Raw genomic sequence first — 17,761 nt, forward strand, 5'->3', positions numbered from 1 at the left:
ACTAAATTTGATGATAATTTTTGTGGTGTTATTGTTTGTTTATATGTGGATGATATGCTTATTTTGGGAACTAACATTGATGTAGTTAATGAGACTAAACATTTTTTATCATCAAAATTTGATATGAAAGATTTAGGTGAGGCTAATTTAATTTTGGGAATCAAGTTAACCAAACTAAAGAAAGGGTACAGAATGTCTCAAGAACATTTTGTTGAGAAAATTTTGAGAAAATTTGGCTTTTATGATTCTAAACCGGTGAATACTCCTTATGATGGTAGTTTACATTTGAAAAAGAATAATGGGAGTAGTGTATCACAAAATCAATATGCTCAAATTATTGGTAGCCTTATGTATCTAATGAATTGTACAAGGCCTGATATTGCATATGCCGTAAATAGATTGAGTAGATATACTCATAATCCAAATAAGGATCATTGGAATGCTTTATGTAGAGTTTTGAAATATCTTCGAGGAACCATGAATCATGGTTTATGTTATGAGGGATACCCCAATGTACTTGAAGGGTATTCAGATGCTAATTGGATATCAGATTCTGATGAGACTAAATCCACAAGTGGATTTATTTTTTCCCTTGGTGGGGCTGTTGTCGCTTGGAAATCTTCCAAGCAGACCTGTATAGCCAGATCTACTATGGAGGCTGAGTTTATTGCTCTAGACTTGGCAGGATCTGAAGCTGAGTGGCTAAGAAATCTCTTAGCAGACATTCCTTTATGGAAGAATTCAGTGTCTTCCATATGTATAAATTGTGATTGTCAAGCGGCAATATCAAGAGCAAATAACAATGTTTATAATGGGAAAAGAAGACATATACGTATACGTCATAATTATGTGAAGCAGCTGCTAAGTGCTGGGGTTATATCCCTACAGTACGTGAGGTCAGAAATAAATCTTGCGGATCCGTTGACAAAGCCACTAAATAGAAAAATAGTGGAAAATACATCGAGGGGGATGGGACTTATGCCCAATACAAAAATTGAGAGTGATGGTAACCCAACATAGATTGTGAAAATTCGCAAGGCTGTGTTCATATGGGTAAAAACAAGTCATTTGTCAATTTGGTGAGACACTATCCATATTTATTTCGTGAGAGTTCATCCCTATGGTGTAGGATAGTGTGTACTACAGCGATGAAGGTTGAGTTTATTCTCTTAATGAATCTATAGCTCATAAATGAGTGGTGTGCTTGACTGTGGTGTACACTTGATAGATTCACCTATATGAGTGTTGAGGTGAGGCCGCCTCCATGAAAGCTTGGGCAGACTTTCTAGAGACACTCATGAAATCCAGGAATAGGTGCAAGGCCAAAATGCACCACACCGCGTTGAACAACTTTGGACGAGATATCAATGTGAGTGATGAAGTCACTGATTCACATACGGAATGAGGTTCATAGAGGTTATAATCTCACCGACATTCTAGTGGGTCAAATTTCATTTTCTCTATGTGCTAGTTCATAGTCCAAAAGACACTAGTACTTACGCGTTGATGTCTCACGCTCTTGGGAACACTTAAAATCTAAAACTTTAAAATAAATTGTGGGGGATTGTTATAATATTTCATTATAATAATAATAATTTATTTTAAAGTAATATTAATTTGCTGGCAACGGTTATAATTGCTTAATTATTGGAACGGTTATAATTTGCTGGCAAAATAATTGCAACGGTCACATGCTTAATGAAAGGGAGATATATATAGATGTGTGAGAAGTCTAAAAAGATATATACAAAAACAAGATTTTCACTTCACTCATAGTCTATAATATCCTTTCTTAAGTTCAGCATACGACACATGAAAACACGTATCACCATAGCCGCCGCTCCCCCTCTCTTCTAACCCTATTTTGCTTTTCTTCTTCATCATCCACCAAGGAGGGGTGGTTTTTGGGTCAATTTTTGACCCAAAATCACCCCTCTAAGTTGTTTTTTTATTTTCTTTCCATTTAAATAAGTGATTTCACATAAATTAAGTTTTTTAGTTTTGTTTTTCTTGTTTTGTGATTTCGTCGTCTGAGTGCGGCGCTTTGTTGGTGGTCGTCATTGTTACGGCGTTTGTTTGTCCGTCTTGTTGCGGTGTTCGTTTGGTTCATTTTGAAAGGTAGATTTCAATCAATTGCAGATTCGATCAATGATTTGGGCATCATCGTTGCAGATCCGGAAACATGGACATTCTGGTGACTTTTATCATATTATATTATTTGTAGGCATATTGCAATTGCCGTTGTATGCTATTAACATGGATGCTGTGAGATTGTTTGCAGTTTCATCCTTTTTGTTTTTAGCTATGTTGAATTTGTATTTGCATGTGATGTACTGTATCAATTATTGGAATGAATGAATATCCTTATTTTGAGTCAAAAAAAAAGTTCAGCATACGACACATATATATAAAAGTTATTTTTGTCCCTTGAGCATCCAAAAAGTTAGTTCCTGTGTCCTTGCTAATTCACGTGCGGTGCTAGCAAGAAGTGACTGTTGTATCCTGGAGGGTATTAGCTTTGAGACCAACTGCACCGGGTAACTGACCTGTGGTGGCGAAATACTCTTAAGCCCAGTGCTTTTGCACGCCTCAGTCAAATTCGATAAGTTTCCTTGTTCTATTAATTAATTGATAATTATCTTTGTTGTTGCTAATATATTTCTTGATTATTGCAGTTTGATTTATTAATTCTGTGTTCAATTTTTCCAACATTAATATCCATAGGTATATCTCAATATAAAAGAATCCTGTAAAAAAATATATATATAAAAGAAGAATAATTTATTAATTTTTCCAAAAATGTATAGATATATCAATACAAAAGATGCACAATTTCTATCTTTTTTTCAAAAAATATATTTAAAGTTACACAATTTAATTTTTTATGACCAAATTTGTGCTTATTATGACTTAATTTTTTGTATAAAATATAAATTTATATTTAGTTTAAGAGTTTAATGGGACGTAATTGGATGATTTAGCAGAATAAACGGTTACTATTAATGTAAAATTATTTTACATTATCGGTACAAATTTTATTTTTTCTTAATTTTATACATTATAAAATTTTCTTTAGTAAAAAAAAAAAAATCTCGGCCCACCCCAACTTTATTTCCCAGTTCCGCCACTGGTTATATTGGCGTCTGGTTTTGACTTTATTAATTAGTGTTCTGCTGATATTTTTAAATCAACTAATGTGCACTTTCATATTTTGAATGAGTTTTTGTATTCATTTTTCTATTATTATAAAAAAAATCCACAAAAATTTAGAATTTTTTAACGTAAAATGAATTAAATATGAATTTTTAACCGTTAAAAACTTAAAATTTCTATTTAATTAATCTCTTATAAAAAGAAATTAAAAGAGAGATTTTTATAATATACTAAATATGTCCATAAAAAAAATTCAAATTTTTATAAGTAGGATCAAAAGTCTTGAAGAAAAAAATTATTTTGCAATTTGCATTCATGATCATATGAATACACAAGAGCCCAATTCTAAAAAATAACTAACATATATTTAAAGAACAACTTTTCACAATATGTTATGAATGGGTAGAGAGATCAATACTTTGACCTGCAGATATTTTGATGTATGAATCAGTAGGAGAAAAACATGTTTGTGTAAATTTGACTGAAGTTTCCTCATTTATGGGACTTAGGGTTGAAAATTTTACTATGGGACGGGCAATCCTCTAAGCTGCTTCAAGTAAAATTAATGGTCAAATATGAGATAGCTTGCTCTAACAATCAACACGTTTTTATATCGGTTTCATTTGACACTTTTGGCTTTCTAGCAACAAAGGGTGTGGGCCTTTTGAAAAAAGTTCAAATGGTCGTACATAGTTGTGTCGCCTAGGTCTATTAATGTAGTTTTTCAAATATTTCATTTTTGCTATACAGAAAGGTCTAACGTTGCAACTTGTTGTCCGTCTACCTTTTGTTCATGTGTAATTATATTTTATTCTAATTAAAAAAAAGTTATGAATATTATTGATGGATATTCATATAGGTCATTCGTCCATGTAATTGACTAATTATATTTGTCTATAACTAGAATTTATATATCATTGTAAAGTGACCTAATCCTAGTGGTGAATAACAAGACTACTCTATAACTAGAATTTATATATTCACTGGACGACTTAATTTGTTTCGGGATCAGTTCTATTATTAAATAGTTTCAACCCCCTTCTAATCATAGTCATGGGAGATCCAACTATCCTCATCCTTACCAAGTCCAATATCAATCACCATTGAATTAACTAACGTTCGGCGAAAGTAGAACTTAGAAATGGTAGTAATAAATTTGGAGAAGGGGTATATTTATTACTCATATCTAACCCTGAAGTAAGGTCAATAACTTAACCATAGATTAGAACTAGAGTTAAAAAAACACAAGTGGTTAAGAAGGGACAACCACATAACCCGGATTTCTATTATCAACAGTCTTCACATAACATCACCTCCACTTTCTCTCCCTCCCCCTCCCCTCTCCAATACCAAAGTAACCTCTCTCATCTTTTTTGTCTCCTTTCACTTCCTCAATTTCTCAGAAAATTTAAAGTAACATGAACCTTAAAACATAACATAGTCATCAACCTCAAAACATAGTCAAAAACCAATCTAAACCTTCTTCATGGAGATAGTGTCATGACTCATGAGTCCTATGATGTGATATATATTTATGAGGTTTTATATTCTTAGAATCCCATAATTCAAACAAAGGTAAGATATATATAAATTTTTTATTTTTATTTTATTTTTTAAAAATTTCATGTTATGTTACTAGATTTATTATGATGGAGGTTTTAACAACAACAACCACCACAAACACAAACACAATCATTACTCCATTAACAAATTCAAAACCACAAGAACCCGAATCAGAAAACCCGACCCGAATTCAACAACCCATAACCTTAAACATAACAAAGCCTTTGTCTTTTTCAAATGGTGTTCTTAAACGCCACCACCCAAACACTCATAACCACCATAACAACCACCACCACAACAACAATAACAATAACAACAACGTTGTTGTTACTTACAAAGAATGTCTCAAAAACCACGTGGCAACTTTAGGTGGTCATGCACTTGACGGTTGTTGTGAATTCATGCCGTCACCAACCGCCACCTCCGATGACCCTGCTTCCATAAAATGCGCCGCTTGTGGTTGTCACCGGAATTTCCACCGCCGTGAACCGGAAGAACCAATTTCCACCGTTTTTGAATATCAACCACATCACCGCCACCATCCACCACCGCCGCCGTTGTTTCAATCCCGTTCACCAAGCTCCCCGTCACCACCTCCGATCTCATCATACCCATCAGCTCCTCATATGCTTTTAGCACTCTCCAGCGCCGGAGTTGGACTCTCAATTCCGCCGGAAAACACAGCAGCACCGTTAAACCTTAGTTCTCCGATGGGTACTAGTAGAAAAAGATTCAGAACGAAATTCACACAAGAACAAAAGGAAAAGATGCATGAATTTGCTGAAAAAGTTGGGTGGAAGATGCAGAAAAGAGATGAAGAAATGGTGAATGGATTTTGCAATGAAGTTGGTGTTGATAGAAGTGTTCTTAAAGTTTGGATGCATAATAATAAGAACACTTTGGGAAGAAAATTAACAGATCATGTTAATGGTAACGGCGCCGCCGCCGTGGGAACCGCCGTTGACGGTGGCTCCGGTGGTGGTTTTAGTGTTCATGAGAATGAGAATAATGGGACTAATGTTGCTGCCTGTGGTACTACTAATGGGTCTTCTTCTTCTTCTTGATCTTTTTTTTTATGAGAGATTAAAAAAAAATGAGGGATTAATAATAATAATAATTGATATGTTTAGATTATAGAGTAATTAAGAGATGGTATTAGTAGTTAATTTAGTTGTTTCATTTTTATTTTTCATTTTTCTTCAATTTAATTGTTTAGCTTATGTTAATTAATGAGATTATTATGATGATGATGATGATCAACTTTGGGTTAACAATTTTTTTCTTAATTTTTCAATTTAATTGTTTAGTTTTTGTTAATTATTGAGATTGTAATGATCATATTTTTAATTTTTTTTTTTCAATTTAATATGAAGGATTTTTTTTGTTGGTTCTTAATATATATTCCTGTTTTACTGCAGTGTGTTGAGTTATGATAATTGAATGCTTGTCATCATTTGTTTATTTAATTTTATTAATTAGAACTACTAATGTCTTAAACTCTTAATTACACCAACCCATTTTGTTGTACATTATGTTTGTTATTTTAGAGTTATGTTAAACACCATCCCAAATACATCCCAAATACTTATTAAGTATACTAAAAAAAAAATTAAAATTTATATTAAAAAAATAATTTTTTATATTTTAAAAATGTTAAAAATATAAATTTTAAGATAAAATTTATTTATTAATACATTTAATTAGCATTTTCTTTGACAAAGTTCTTGCGCAAGATATTTAACTTTGTTAATATTTTAAGACTAATTAAATTTGATTTTTCATCAAGTTAAATACATCAGTTTAGTGTATAATATGATCAAGGTACATCAATTTATTAATATATTTAAAATGTAATTTCTTATATTAAAAACTGGAAGAGTATTATTTTAGCTCCTTTAACAAATTTATTTGGCTTTTCTTTTTCATCAAGCTCAAATTTGTTTTTTGGGGCTTGAATTTTCTTGAGGGTTAATTGATGAACTTGGCAGTATACTATTTGGTGTTTTATTTTTGTTGAGTGATGATTGTAAAGCATTATGTGTTTTTTTTTTCTACTTCTGAGTCTCTGGTCGGACATGGAAAAATTGTAAATAATAATATAATAATCATGAATATTTCCTTCATATATTGTGTCCGAAAAATAGAGGCAGAAAGTGTTGCTACGTAGATTTTAAAATTTATTAACTATTATTAAGGGCGGTCTTGAAATTTAAGTGTTATTCTATTCCTATCTCCATGTATACTCTCATTATTCTAAGAAAAAAAATCAAATCAATGAGCATAAACAAATCTTGTTCCATTGGAGGTGGATATATCATGTTCATTTTTTAAAATTATATTTGGCTAGTATAATTATGTAACCGATAAGGGAAGAAGAATTATGTACTTTAGGGGTGATGTGGCTACTATATGATTCCAAAAGAAATCTTATTTATCAATTTAATTATATTCTCTTTAATCAAGCATGCAGCCGTTTTTACTAATATAGCAATGGCATATGGTTTTGGGAGAATCTTAATCCTACTAATTTTATACATAATCTCATTTAATAGTATATAATCTAACTAGCTATACTATACTTTACTTTATAATAATCCAATTGCATGATGTGTTCTTGGAAATGTTCGCATGCTCTTTCCCTTTAAGGCAAGTAGATCTATCAATTTATTTTTAATTAGTAAAGTAATGATAACCACCAAAATATTTAAATAAAGAGTATGGTAGAGAGTCATAGAGATTAAAGTAAGAGAGTGTGTATAAGAGGCAACGTGTTATGTCTTCCACCCCTTTCATTATGGGTGTGTTTTGTTTTTGGTCACTTAAATAATGATTAATTTATTAATTATTTTTGGGTCCACTTATTGGTTTTATTATGGTTTTTTGGTCATTCATGAAGTCACTAATCTTGTTTTGGTTAGAACTTAGAAGGGTGTGGGGCCCATTTGGGACTGGCCTTAAAGATGCTCCTTAACTACCGAGGCATGGGCTTGTCCTTGACCCTTAATTGCCCTTAAAAATAGGGATATTTTGTGTAAGTGATGAGGAATTTTTCCTTAAAAATAGGGATATTTTGGACTATTCATCAGTTATTGTTTCAATTCTCCACTAAATGTAATAGTAATCCACTTGGGAAATTTGGTCATATATCTTTTCCTTTCTTTGATTTCCTTCCACATGCAATTGTTCAGAACATGTGTGTTAGGAATTTGAATGATCTTGCAATAATATTTAGTTTGTAAATTATTTATTTATTTATTTATTTGGAGTGCAACCACATTATAATGATGAAAAGTGAAAACTTACACTTGAATTTTGGCTCTTTTTAATTTTCAATTGGTAATTTAGTCTCTAAAGTTAGAGGAATTTTAAAAATTGAAAATTACCGACTTTGTTAATTTATATAAAATAATTTTATGTACTAAATTAATAAAATTAAAACAATTAATGTGAAAGAGAATATTTAATTTTGATGATTATTTCAATCATATCATTTAATTTTTTTTTATAAATTCCAATGATAAATTGTCTTGTGATTAAGTTCAAAAAAATTGACGAAAAATGAAAATTCTCATTACGTCGTTCATAAGAAGATCACGGTGATTTCTTTATTTTTTAAGCAAGATGATTCACATCAACCTAGTGAAGTTACTTTGATAGATTGTTTTAACGAGAAGTAACCTTATTTGATACAATGACGATAATAAATATATATGAACATTTCACTATCAAAATTTGAATCTTAATTTACTATGTTATAAGAGTCTAGTCCTTCTATAGAGTTGGGATTCTCCTTATTTCATTATTATATTGTTTTGGAAACATAAATGTAAAAGTGTGATTGGGTAATTGAAGGAAAAAAAGAGAACACATAAGTAAGGGATGATGGAGCCCCAAGAGAGTCATCTACCTTTCACACTTGGGCAAAGACATTGACTTTATTTAGAAGCAGAACACGAACCTATTTATGCAATTCCGTATTCTTATTGAGCGTATCAAAATCAAGATTGTTTATTATAAAGTTAGCGAAATTTCTATGGTGATAAAGGATGTATATTTGCAAGAATATATTGTTGTAATAAACTTAATTATGTCGTAGCTCATAAGACAAAAATGATTAAACTTTAGATGAACCAAAGTTAAGCGATCATGATTGAGACTAAAATTATTATTATTTAAGGGTCATACTAATTAGTGCATATGGGACAATAGCAGGGACGTCTTTGAGGTAGTGCAAGGCGGCGCCGCCGTGCCTCATTTTTTAGGACCTAAAAAAAAATTATAATATGACTATTTTTATTTTATTGATATTATTTACCATTTCAAAGAGTATTATTATTTGTCAAAATAAAAGACTATTATTATTTTTCAATTTTTTGTTTTTATAATGAAGAGTCCATTTTTAATATTCAGTGCCGAACCAATAAATTGTCGAGACTGGCCTTGGACACTCGTTAAAAATTTAAAAGAAGTAAAATAACACATTTTATACTTTTTAAGAGTTTGACTATTCACATCTCAAGTTATTTTTACTATCTTAGGTTTTGCTTTCTTAAGACACTAGTTAACATTTTTCTTAATGTAGGGTAAAATATAAAAATTGAGTTTTCTTTTTTGTTTTTTTTTTCCCGATTCAGAACGAATAAAATCACACAATTTTGTCTTATAATAGTAGTGATAGTTCGGTTGATAGGAGCATTATCGAAGAGTTGAAGTTAAAACTCCAAAATTTTCAGTGTAATACTCATTAGCTAGGCTACTAGAAAAATTAAACTTATGTGATAAGACTAAAAATGATTAAATTTATATGAACTAAAGTCAAATGATCATGATTTTAAGGAGACTAAAATTATTATTTTTGTTTTAAAAAAATTATTCTTTTAATTTAAAATTCATATTAAAAAGTACTTATATAATGTACAAAATAATTAATATATAATTTTATATGTATTGATAACTTAGAATCACATCTTTGAAAAGCTATAACCTTTTCCATTTAGATCATCAATACAGTACAGTGTACACGTTGCTAATCCACCTACCGTAAAAAAATCATAATCGACGATCAGCTGAAAAGATGATACTCAGCTTACTTGTGAAGCTATACATATAATATCTTGTCATTTTAAAGAGTAATACATTAAGAATTTTTTTAACAAGTGTCCTAACTCCTAAGTAGTGGAGTATTGAGTTATGAAAGGGAAGTCCCATGAATTGAATATATATTGAGCTACGATATTATATATTTTTCAAAAATTTTGAAGTATTGAATTTATATGTCATCACATTTATATATTAGCGTTCTATACTCAATTCTAACGTGTTTTTATTTAATGTGAGATTTTAACTCAGGTTAGTTACATATCAAAATATCTCTCATTCAAGTGTGATGTTCTTTGCATCTGTGATCTAACTTCAGAAATCTCTCGTTCTCTCATCAAGTCAAACCAAAACTTTGATAACATTGTGTTGATATTTCAAATGTGAGTTTTTTTTTTTGAACAATAATTCCAAGTGTGAGTTGAGTTACACATCAGATAGATAAATTGATGTTGAATGGTTTATAAGTGAGAGGATCTATAAACCTAACACGGTTTTGCGTAAAAGTGTGGTGTGCAACTCACTTACTTATGTAGTTGTTCAAAGCCCAATGTAATGATCTCCAAACCCCTCATGATCCATCACATTGTTAAGTCATGAAGAGAGTATCACTATTCTAGATCAACACATTGAGTTAAGAACTAGACAAGTGAGTCTAAACAACCACATCTTCATCCAAAATCCTAACACATTGAATTTATGTACACACACACACACACACACACACACATATATATATATATATATATATATATATATATATATATATATATATATATATATATATATATATATATATATAGTCCAATCTCAACACTTTTTTTTTTTCAATGTATGACTTCAACTAACGATTGACATATCACAACACTAACCATGTTATAATTCTTTTGTCAGTGTTATAACTAGTTGTTAAACTTAAACGAACGATTTTAAGAATTGACCCGAGTATGTTTTTTGTGTGGAGAAAGAGTACTACGCATGTTGCCAGCTCTTAAAAAGTTGTGGAAGAGTGATGTGCCATCAAAAGTAAATGTTTTTGGTTGGCGGTTATTATTAGATAGATTACCAACGAGGAATGCTCTTAATCATAGAGGAATATTACTTTCTCCGCATGATCTGCCTTGTGTTTTCTGCTTCCTTTTTAATGAGGATTGTGACCATCTATTTTTTCGCTGCCCTTTTAGTAAAAGAGTGTGGGAGGCGGTGTATAATTGGGTTGGTAAGTCTCTCCCAACAAGTGTAGTAGGGTGGAATCATTTTCTGTTATTTGGGTAAAAACAAAAAAAGGAGGGCAGGTTAATCATTTAATTTGGTTGACTACTACGTGGAACCTTTGGAAGCTAAGAAACAATGTGGTTTTCAATGGAGTTATTCCAAATTCTATTTTCCTAGTGGACGATGTAAAAACATGCTCTTGAGTGTGGTTTAGTAATCGGTATGGCCGAAATTCTAGTTTTTCTTTCTCGAATTGGCTTTACGATCCTCTCTCTCTCTCTCTCTCTCTCGCATCCAAAGCATATTATAATTTGCTTTGAGTTGTAAGGGATTGAATACCCCTTATACTCCCTTATAATATATTTTGCTTATAAAAAATAAAACATCTTTAATTAAATTACAAAAAGTAATACTGCATCTAATTTAATAAACACCATATGATAATTTATGATATGGTTGTTACAATACCGGAAGATTCTTTTACTAGCTAAGAGCTATTACCCTGTCTTTATCCCTAGCTAAGAATCGAAGCATTTTCATGTGCGTGAACCTTTCAACCCTATATTAGTATGTGTACGTACACATATTATTGTATGTATGTCTGGCTAAATTTTGTGCAAAATTATCTTGTATTTTGAAGGAGTGAGTGATGTTAATTAGTTGAATATTTAAAATTTGAAACCATAAGTATAAAAGAGCATCATTTATAATTATTTCATTCTATATTGGGAGTGTTGGTGGAGAGAGGCGGATTGGAGAAGGTCCAGTAGTTGGTCTTGAGTGAAGGGTTGGAGAATCTTGTGGAGGTCTTTTGAGGTGAGAACGGTGGTGGTGACGGCCGGGTCGGTTGAGGGAGGAGGAGGATTGAGAAATAGATATTTGATGTTAAGGACTATTATAAGGATTTTATTTTTATTTTTATTTAATTTAAGTGATGATAGGTGAAATTCTGGTACACAGTAGACAAGTGTTGTCCACGATGTGCAGACACTTGTCGCAACACTTGTCTTAGCAGTAAGAACAATAAAACAGAGCATTAAAAACATATACTGAAAAGCATAAACGACACACATAATTGTTAACCCAGTTCAGCCTAACAGCCTAATCTGGGGGATACCAATCCAGGAGGAAATTCACTATCAGCAGTATTAATTCGGAGCTAAACTCCCCCGTTTACAACTCCTCACTTAATCCCTACCCAATGACACTTCTACCTAGGAACTCCTAGATATGAGACCCCGTCTCACTCCCCTCAACCTTACAACCAGTAAGGATTTCAATAACAGCATAATGGAGACACTCTCCTTGACAAAGATGAAGACACACTTCAATAACATCACCACCTAGCCAACGACTAAGTTCACAATTTGGAGTTGCTTAAAAGCTTCCTCCAATTACAATACTCAACTCATTACCTACAGGTTTTTGAGTGAGGACATAGTGACCATCTCACAACCCGAGTGGTTCACTTTACACCAACTCTCCTAGAGAGTGGCTTAAAGACACGAAACCCTTAAAAGACTACATCTTTGATATTCTATTTTAGCTTCATGTTTCGGTAAATAATAAGGGTTAGCAGCACCCTTTAAATAGCATAGCCTCGTGGGCTTTTCATAATGCTTCAGCTCCAAGAAATCTTCTAGATGCAAAATATATATTTTTACCAAATCTTTATTTGCATCAAATATTCCTCCCATAAATATATTTGTTGTAAATATATTTTAAAATTAAATCTTCTAATCTTCTGGAAGCACAAAGATTTATTTGAAATAAATCTTTTATATTTTCTGCAGCAATCTTCACAAGATATATTTTTGAAACAAATATTATATTTTCTAAAAGTTATTTTATTCCTTTAGAAAATAGAACTAGGGTTCAGCTGCCTTCTGAAACACATTGATCACGTGCGCCTTGTTGAGTAAGAAACCACGAAACAATTCTTCAATCAAATCTTCGAAAGATTGAGTAGAAAATAAAAACGCTAGCTGGCGCGAACAATCAGACATACAAGTGTTGTTACATCTGTCGCAACACTTGGCGTAAGCACATATGTCTCAACACTTGGCTAAAAGATGTTTTTGCAAAATGTAGCCAATCATACAAAAACCCAACAATCTCCCCCTTTGGCAAATTTTGGCTAAAACAATATTAGACCAGTATTAAGAGAGATACAATATTACCTTTCCTTCGAGTCAACATGATCACACAACTAGGAAAGAAGGTAACACATAATAAGACTACTTCCAAGAGAGGTAAGTAGCATCAGAGGCATACAATAGCAGGAATAAACACATATAGCCTCACAGAGCAGATAGAGAGAAATAAACTTTCATAGTGGATTCAAAGATAGGAGAAATAAACTCCTACAATCAGAGTACATCCATTCAACAAAAGATCACCAGGGAAAAATAAATTCCCACAAACATAGAACTAGGAAAAATAAATTCCCAGCCACCAGAGAATAAAGCCAAGATGTCTCAGCATCTGGCATCACACTTGTCACTTATTCATACTACCACTCCCCCTGAATTTGTGCATGATAGAGCACAAGCATACAATGTAGGCAACCATAGGAACTACAACATCCTTGTAATAGCAGAAGCATTCAATCAGAGTGATCAACACTTAATGGTTGTTGTAGACACACATGTGTGCATTCATAAATAAGCATGTACAAGTTACCCATATTTCTATGACTGTAACTAACTAAGTCACCCATATTGCTATGAATGTGACCCAAATCACCCATATTTCTATGATTGTGATCCTAAGCATAAAAGTCATCCATATTTCTATGATTATGACTAAGCACGATGAATCATCCATATTTCTATGACTATGATTATGATCATGCACTATGCTACAAATTAAATGCTTTTTGGAATTCTTGCATGCACATCACACATAGCTGAAACAGAGCTGAAGGTAACATTTACTCGGCTCAGACATAGGCCTAGAAGATTAACACATCGCAGGAAGAACCGCAACACACCAGATGTCAGCACATCTGTCCACACATCACGCAGATAGATCTTACAGATCATAGATCACTACTCCCCCTTTTTAGCCACAAATTCTGACAAATAAAGTCAGTGTGCATTAATCAAAAGAACAGAGGCATATAGGTACCATAGCAGTATCAGAAGTGCAAGTTACATAACAGAGAGAACTAAACTCTCACAAAAGAACCACATAGGGAGAAATAAACTCCCACATACTGAGAAAAATAAAGTCTCACACATCAGATCAGGATGTCTAGACATCAGGCATGCCATCACACATCAGGAACATGGCACTCCTACAACCATCAAGCACATTATCAGGGCATAAGCTAGCAGAACACATTATCAAGCTAGCTACACACTACTACTCCTCCTGAATAACATTACTCCCCCTCAACACATGCATATATATATAACCTACACTCCCCCTCAATACGAGCATAGAAGTATAAGAACATCAATACGAGCATAGAAGTATAAGAACAGCAACTTCACCAAATGTAAGAACATCGGTCCACACATTTGTCCACACACACACTACTCCTCCTTTTTAGTCATGATTTTGACAAACATCATACATATCAGAACACAGAGTAGCAAAAACAGAAATATCCAGAGTGCACATATTACAGACCATAGGCACATATAAGTGCTAGAAATCCAGGGCCTAGCCCACAAAAGATACGGAGAACAGAAGTAGTGGAAAGAGAACATGCGAACTTTCATCCACAATACCATAACCAAACTCCAACAGTATAGCATGAAGATCATAAGTCATAAGGTATAAACTTATACTATCTTCATCACATCAACCATAAAGTGCACAGAGCTACTACTACTGAAGATAACACCATGAGATACATACCTTATCATATATAAATCAGTAGTGGAGGAACCATATCATATCTACCACATCAAACTCCATAGTCAACACTCATAAAATAGACATTTTTCCATTGTTTCCACAACATGACAAGAGCATGAGAAACCATTGTTCTTGGAAACAACATGTACCAACCGGCGGAGAAAACAATGTTAGGAACATGTGGTCCGACAAACGAAATCTATAGTCATAAGTCAAAGACACTCCCTTTTTGGCTTTGGAGTGCTTCTGATCTTTCAATCTCAAAGAGTCGTCTCATAATACTCTTAGAGATTACACCCATAAAGGTTATTGGTAGCTTCACCAAAAACGTTGTAGCTTGCTTCATAGTTAAAAATATACTTACCAAAAATCCAGCTTCTCATAGCATTATCTCTTTTAAAACACAAGTTTCTATTTCTAGACATTTTCTTCAAAATGAATAAAACATTCTCTAAGAGGACAGAAGAGATGTCAACTTTCTTCCTGTCAAGTGACATAATGCCCAGAATATCATCCTCAATATTTTGCTCATAGTCAACCACATTCTGGCATTTGGGTGACAGATGTTGTACACAATGTTGGAGCACTTGAGATAACACGATGTTGAGACAGATGTTTCAACATCTCGTACCAGAACAGACAAGTTATTCAACACAGATGAGTATTATTCAATTTCAATCTCAAGAGACATATACCAAAAGCATCTTCAACAATAGATATATTGTCATCACATAAGAACATCAAACTAGAGGTTTCAAAAACAGGTCTGAAACAGTCACTTACCATAGTAGTAATCACCTTTGATCATCACATATCTGAGCATTATCGCATTTGATCATAACACATCTGAACACATATAATACTTCTCAGCAAAATGCACATCCAAACAATCGTACCTTGCTAGTTCTCTTTTAGTCACACTTTGAGCAACAACTTTGGTCAAATGGAAGATCATCAAGATCAGTTTCTTCTACCACATTCAAAAACTCAATACTCCAAACCACCATTAGTTGATCCTCATTAGATTAAGGACTCTCAGAACCATATCAGCATAAGTTTGGGGGATTGCAGAACAGGTTTCAACAACACTAACGGGTTGGTCCAGGATGTTTCAACATCCGATATGACATTAGACTTATGTTAGGTTCCTTTGGGGGACTCAACCACACTTTAGTGAGGGATGACAAAGTGTCAGAACCAACAACCTTGGAAGATGACATATGCACAATTTCAACAACAATGTCATCAACAACAGCAACATTCATACTAGATTGACAGTTTGAGAGGTACATCTGACAGATGTTCCAACACTACCCACAACATTTGAACTGACAGAACCTTTAACATGAGTAACAACATTTGATTCGATATTAATAAGATTTACCCAAGTAAATCTGGAGGAATCATCAACAACTAAAAAGACATACTTCTTTCGACCAAGGTTTTCAATTTGCATGGGTCTCACCAAATCAGCAATCATCTCTTTTTCTGGTCATGAACCTAGAAGTTTTCGTGCCAGATGTTGCAACATTATGTGAGACATTTGTCCCTTCAACTAGTCTATAGTGCAATGTCAGAGGAGATTCCCTCTTACAGATAACATCAGAGCTGATCAAAATACTAGGATGCTGATCAAGAATAATACTACAAAGCACATTGGAAATGTTGTTGGCATCTTCACATCCAAAGGCTTAGCATGCTTAGTAGTTTGAAAAATATAAGAGTCAAAATCCCATTTGGTCTTGGTACCAACAGTGTAGATAAAGTTACTCAAGCCTATAGCACTGTCAGAAAACTCTACCTCAGCTTCAGGTTCTTCACTCCTGCCCAAAAACTTATTAATCACATCAGGTGAAAATTCAACACATCTACCCATGTCAAAAACCTTCATGAATTCTTTGCTCAAAGGATCATCACAGTCTTCAGTTTCCTGCCTTTAAGAGCTCTACTAGAATCAGTAAAGTCAGTTGTCATTTGCTGCCTAGTGAGAGCACCAGCCTTTTGCTGGACAGATGTACCTACACCAACATCTACACGTGTCCCAGACAGTAAATTCTTATCACTAACAGTCAGCTCATTTACTACAAATTCCCTTACCAGCTTATCAAAATAGTCACCTAGATCAGACACTTTTCTCATCACACCTTTCATACTTCTTCAAGATGTGCCATCAAATGTAGCTACACTTGTCTCCCTTTCAAAGTCTGAATCACTAGAAGGGGGTTCTTTTCTCTTTAAGCTCTTCTTCTTGACCTCAGAAGTTGGAGTCACCTTGCTCCTGGTTCTAGGGGGACCAGTCACAGTTTTCTTCCCAACCATTTTAGCAGACTTCTCGGCCTCAGACTGATGGACAGATGTACTAACAGTTGTCACACCTTTACCTGTCCTACTTCTAGTCCTTTTACCAACACCAGTATCATGCACTTTTGTCACAAGTTTGTCACCTGTAACGTTTTCATGCATGAAGACAACATCAGGATCACTCACTCCCTTATCTTCAGATAGGGACTTACTGCTTTCATCTGATTCAGAGTAATCCACAAGATTATTACTAGATTTTGCTACCACAGGAGTTCCTTCTTTTTCAGTAGCATCATTATGAACAGTGTCACTTGTGACAATTTTAGGTACCCCAGATGTACCTACACTTGGTACAACATTTGTCTCCAGTGCCATAGATGTGTCGACATCTGACCCAACATCTGTCTCAGGTGCCACAGATGTGTCAATATTTGGCACAACATCAGTCTCATGGACAGTTCCCTTGAGAGAATCAGCAACACATTCACTTGTGGTCTTGGTAGAAGCACCAACATCATAATTAACAACAGCAGGGGGCCACAAGAGAATCAACCATCAGTAGTTG

The 17,761-nt window shown here is 33.4% G+C and overlaps 1 protein-coding gene across 1 annotated transcript; it reads left to right on the forward strand.

Annotated features, from left to right (window-relative positions):
* The first annotated feature begins 4,430 nt into the window (after positions 1 to 4,430).
* On the forward strand, positions 4,431 to 5,797 carry LOC123910029 (zinc-finger homeodomain protein 9-like). The gene has a single exon (XM_045961053.1). It carries the CDS (start codon positions 4,800 to 4,802, stop codon positions 5,778 to 5,780), a length of 981 nt encoding a protein of 326 aa, XP_045817009.1. The 5' UTR covers positions 4,431 to 4,799; the 3' UTR covers positions 5,781 to 5,797.
* Positions 5,798 to 17,761: the final 11,964 nt, after the last annotated feature.

Source organism: Trifolium pratense, linkage group LG2 (assembly GCF_020283565.1).
Source record: "Trifolium pratense cultivar HEN17-A07 linkage group LG2, ARS_RC_1.1, whole genome shotgun sequence".
NCBI lineage: Eukaryota > Viridiplantae > Streptophyta > Magnoliopsida > Fabales > Fabaceae > Trifolium > Trifolium pratense.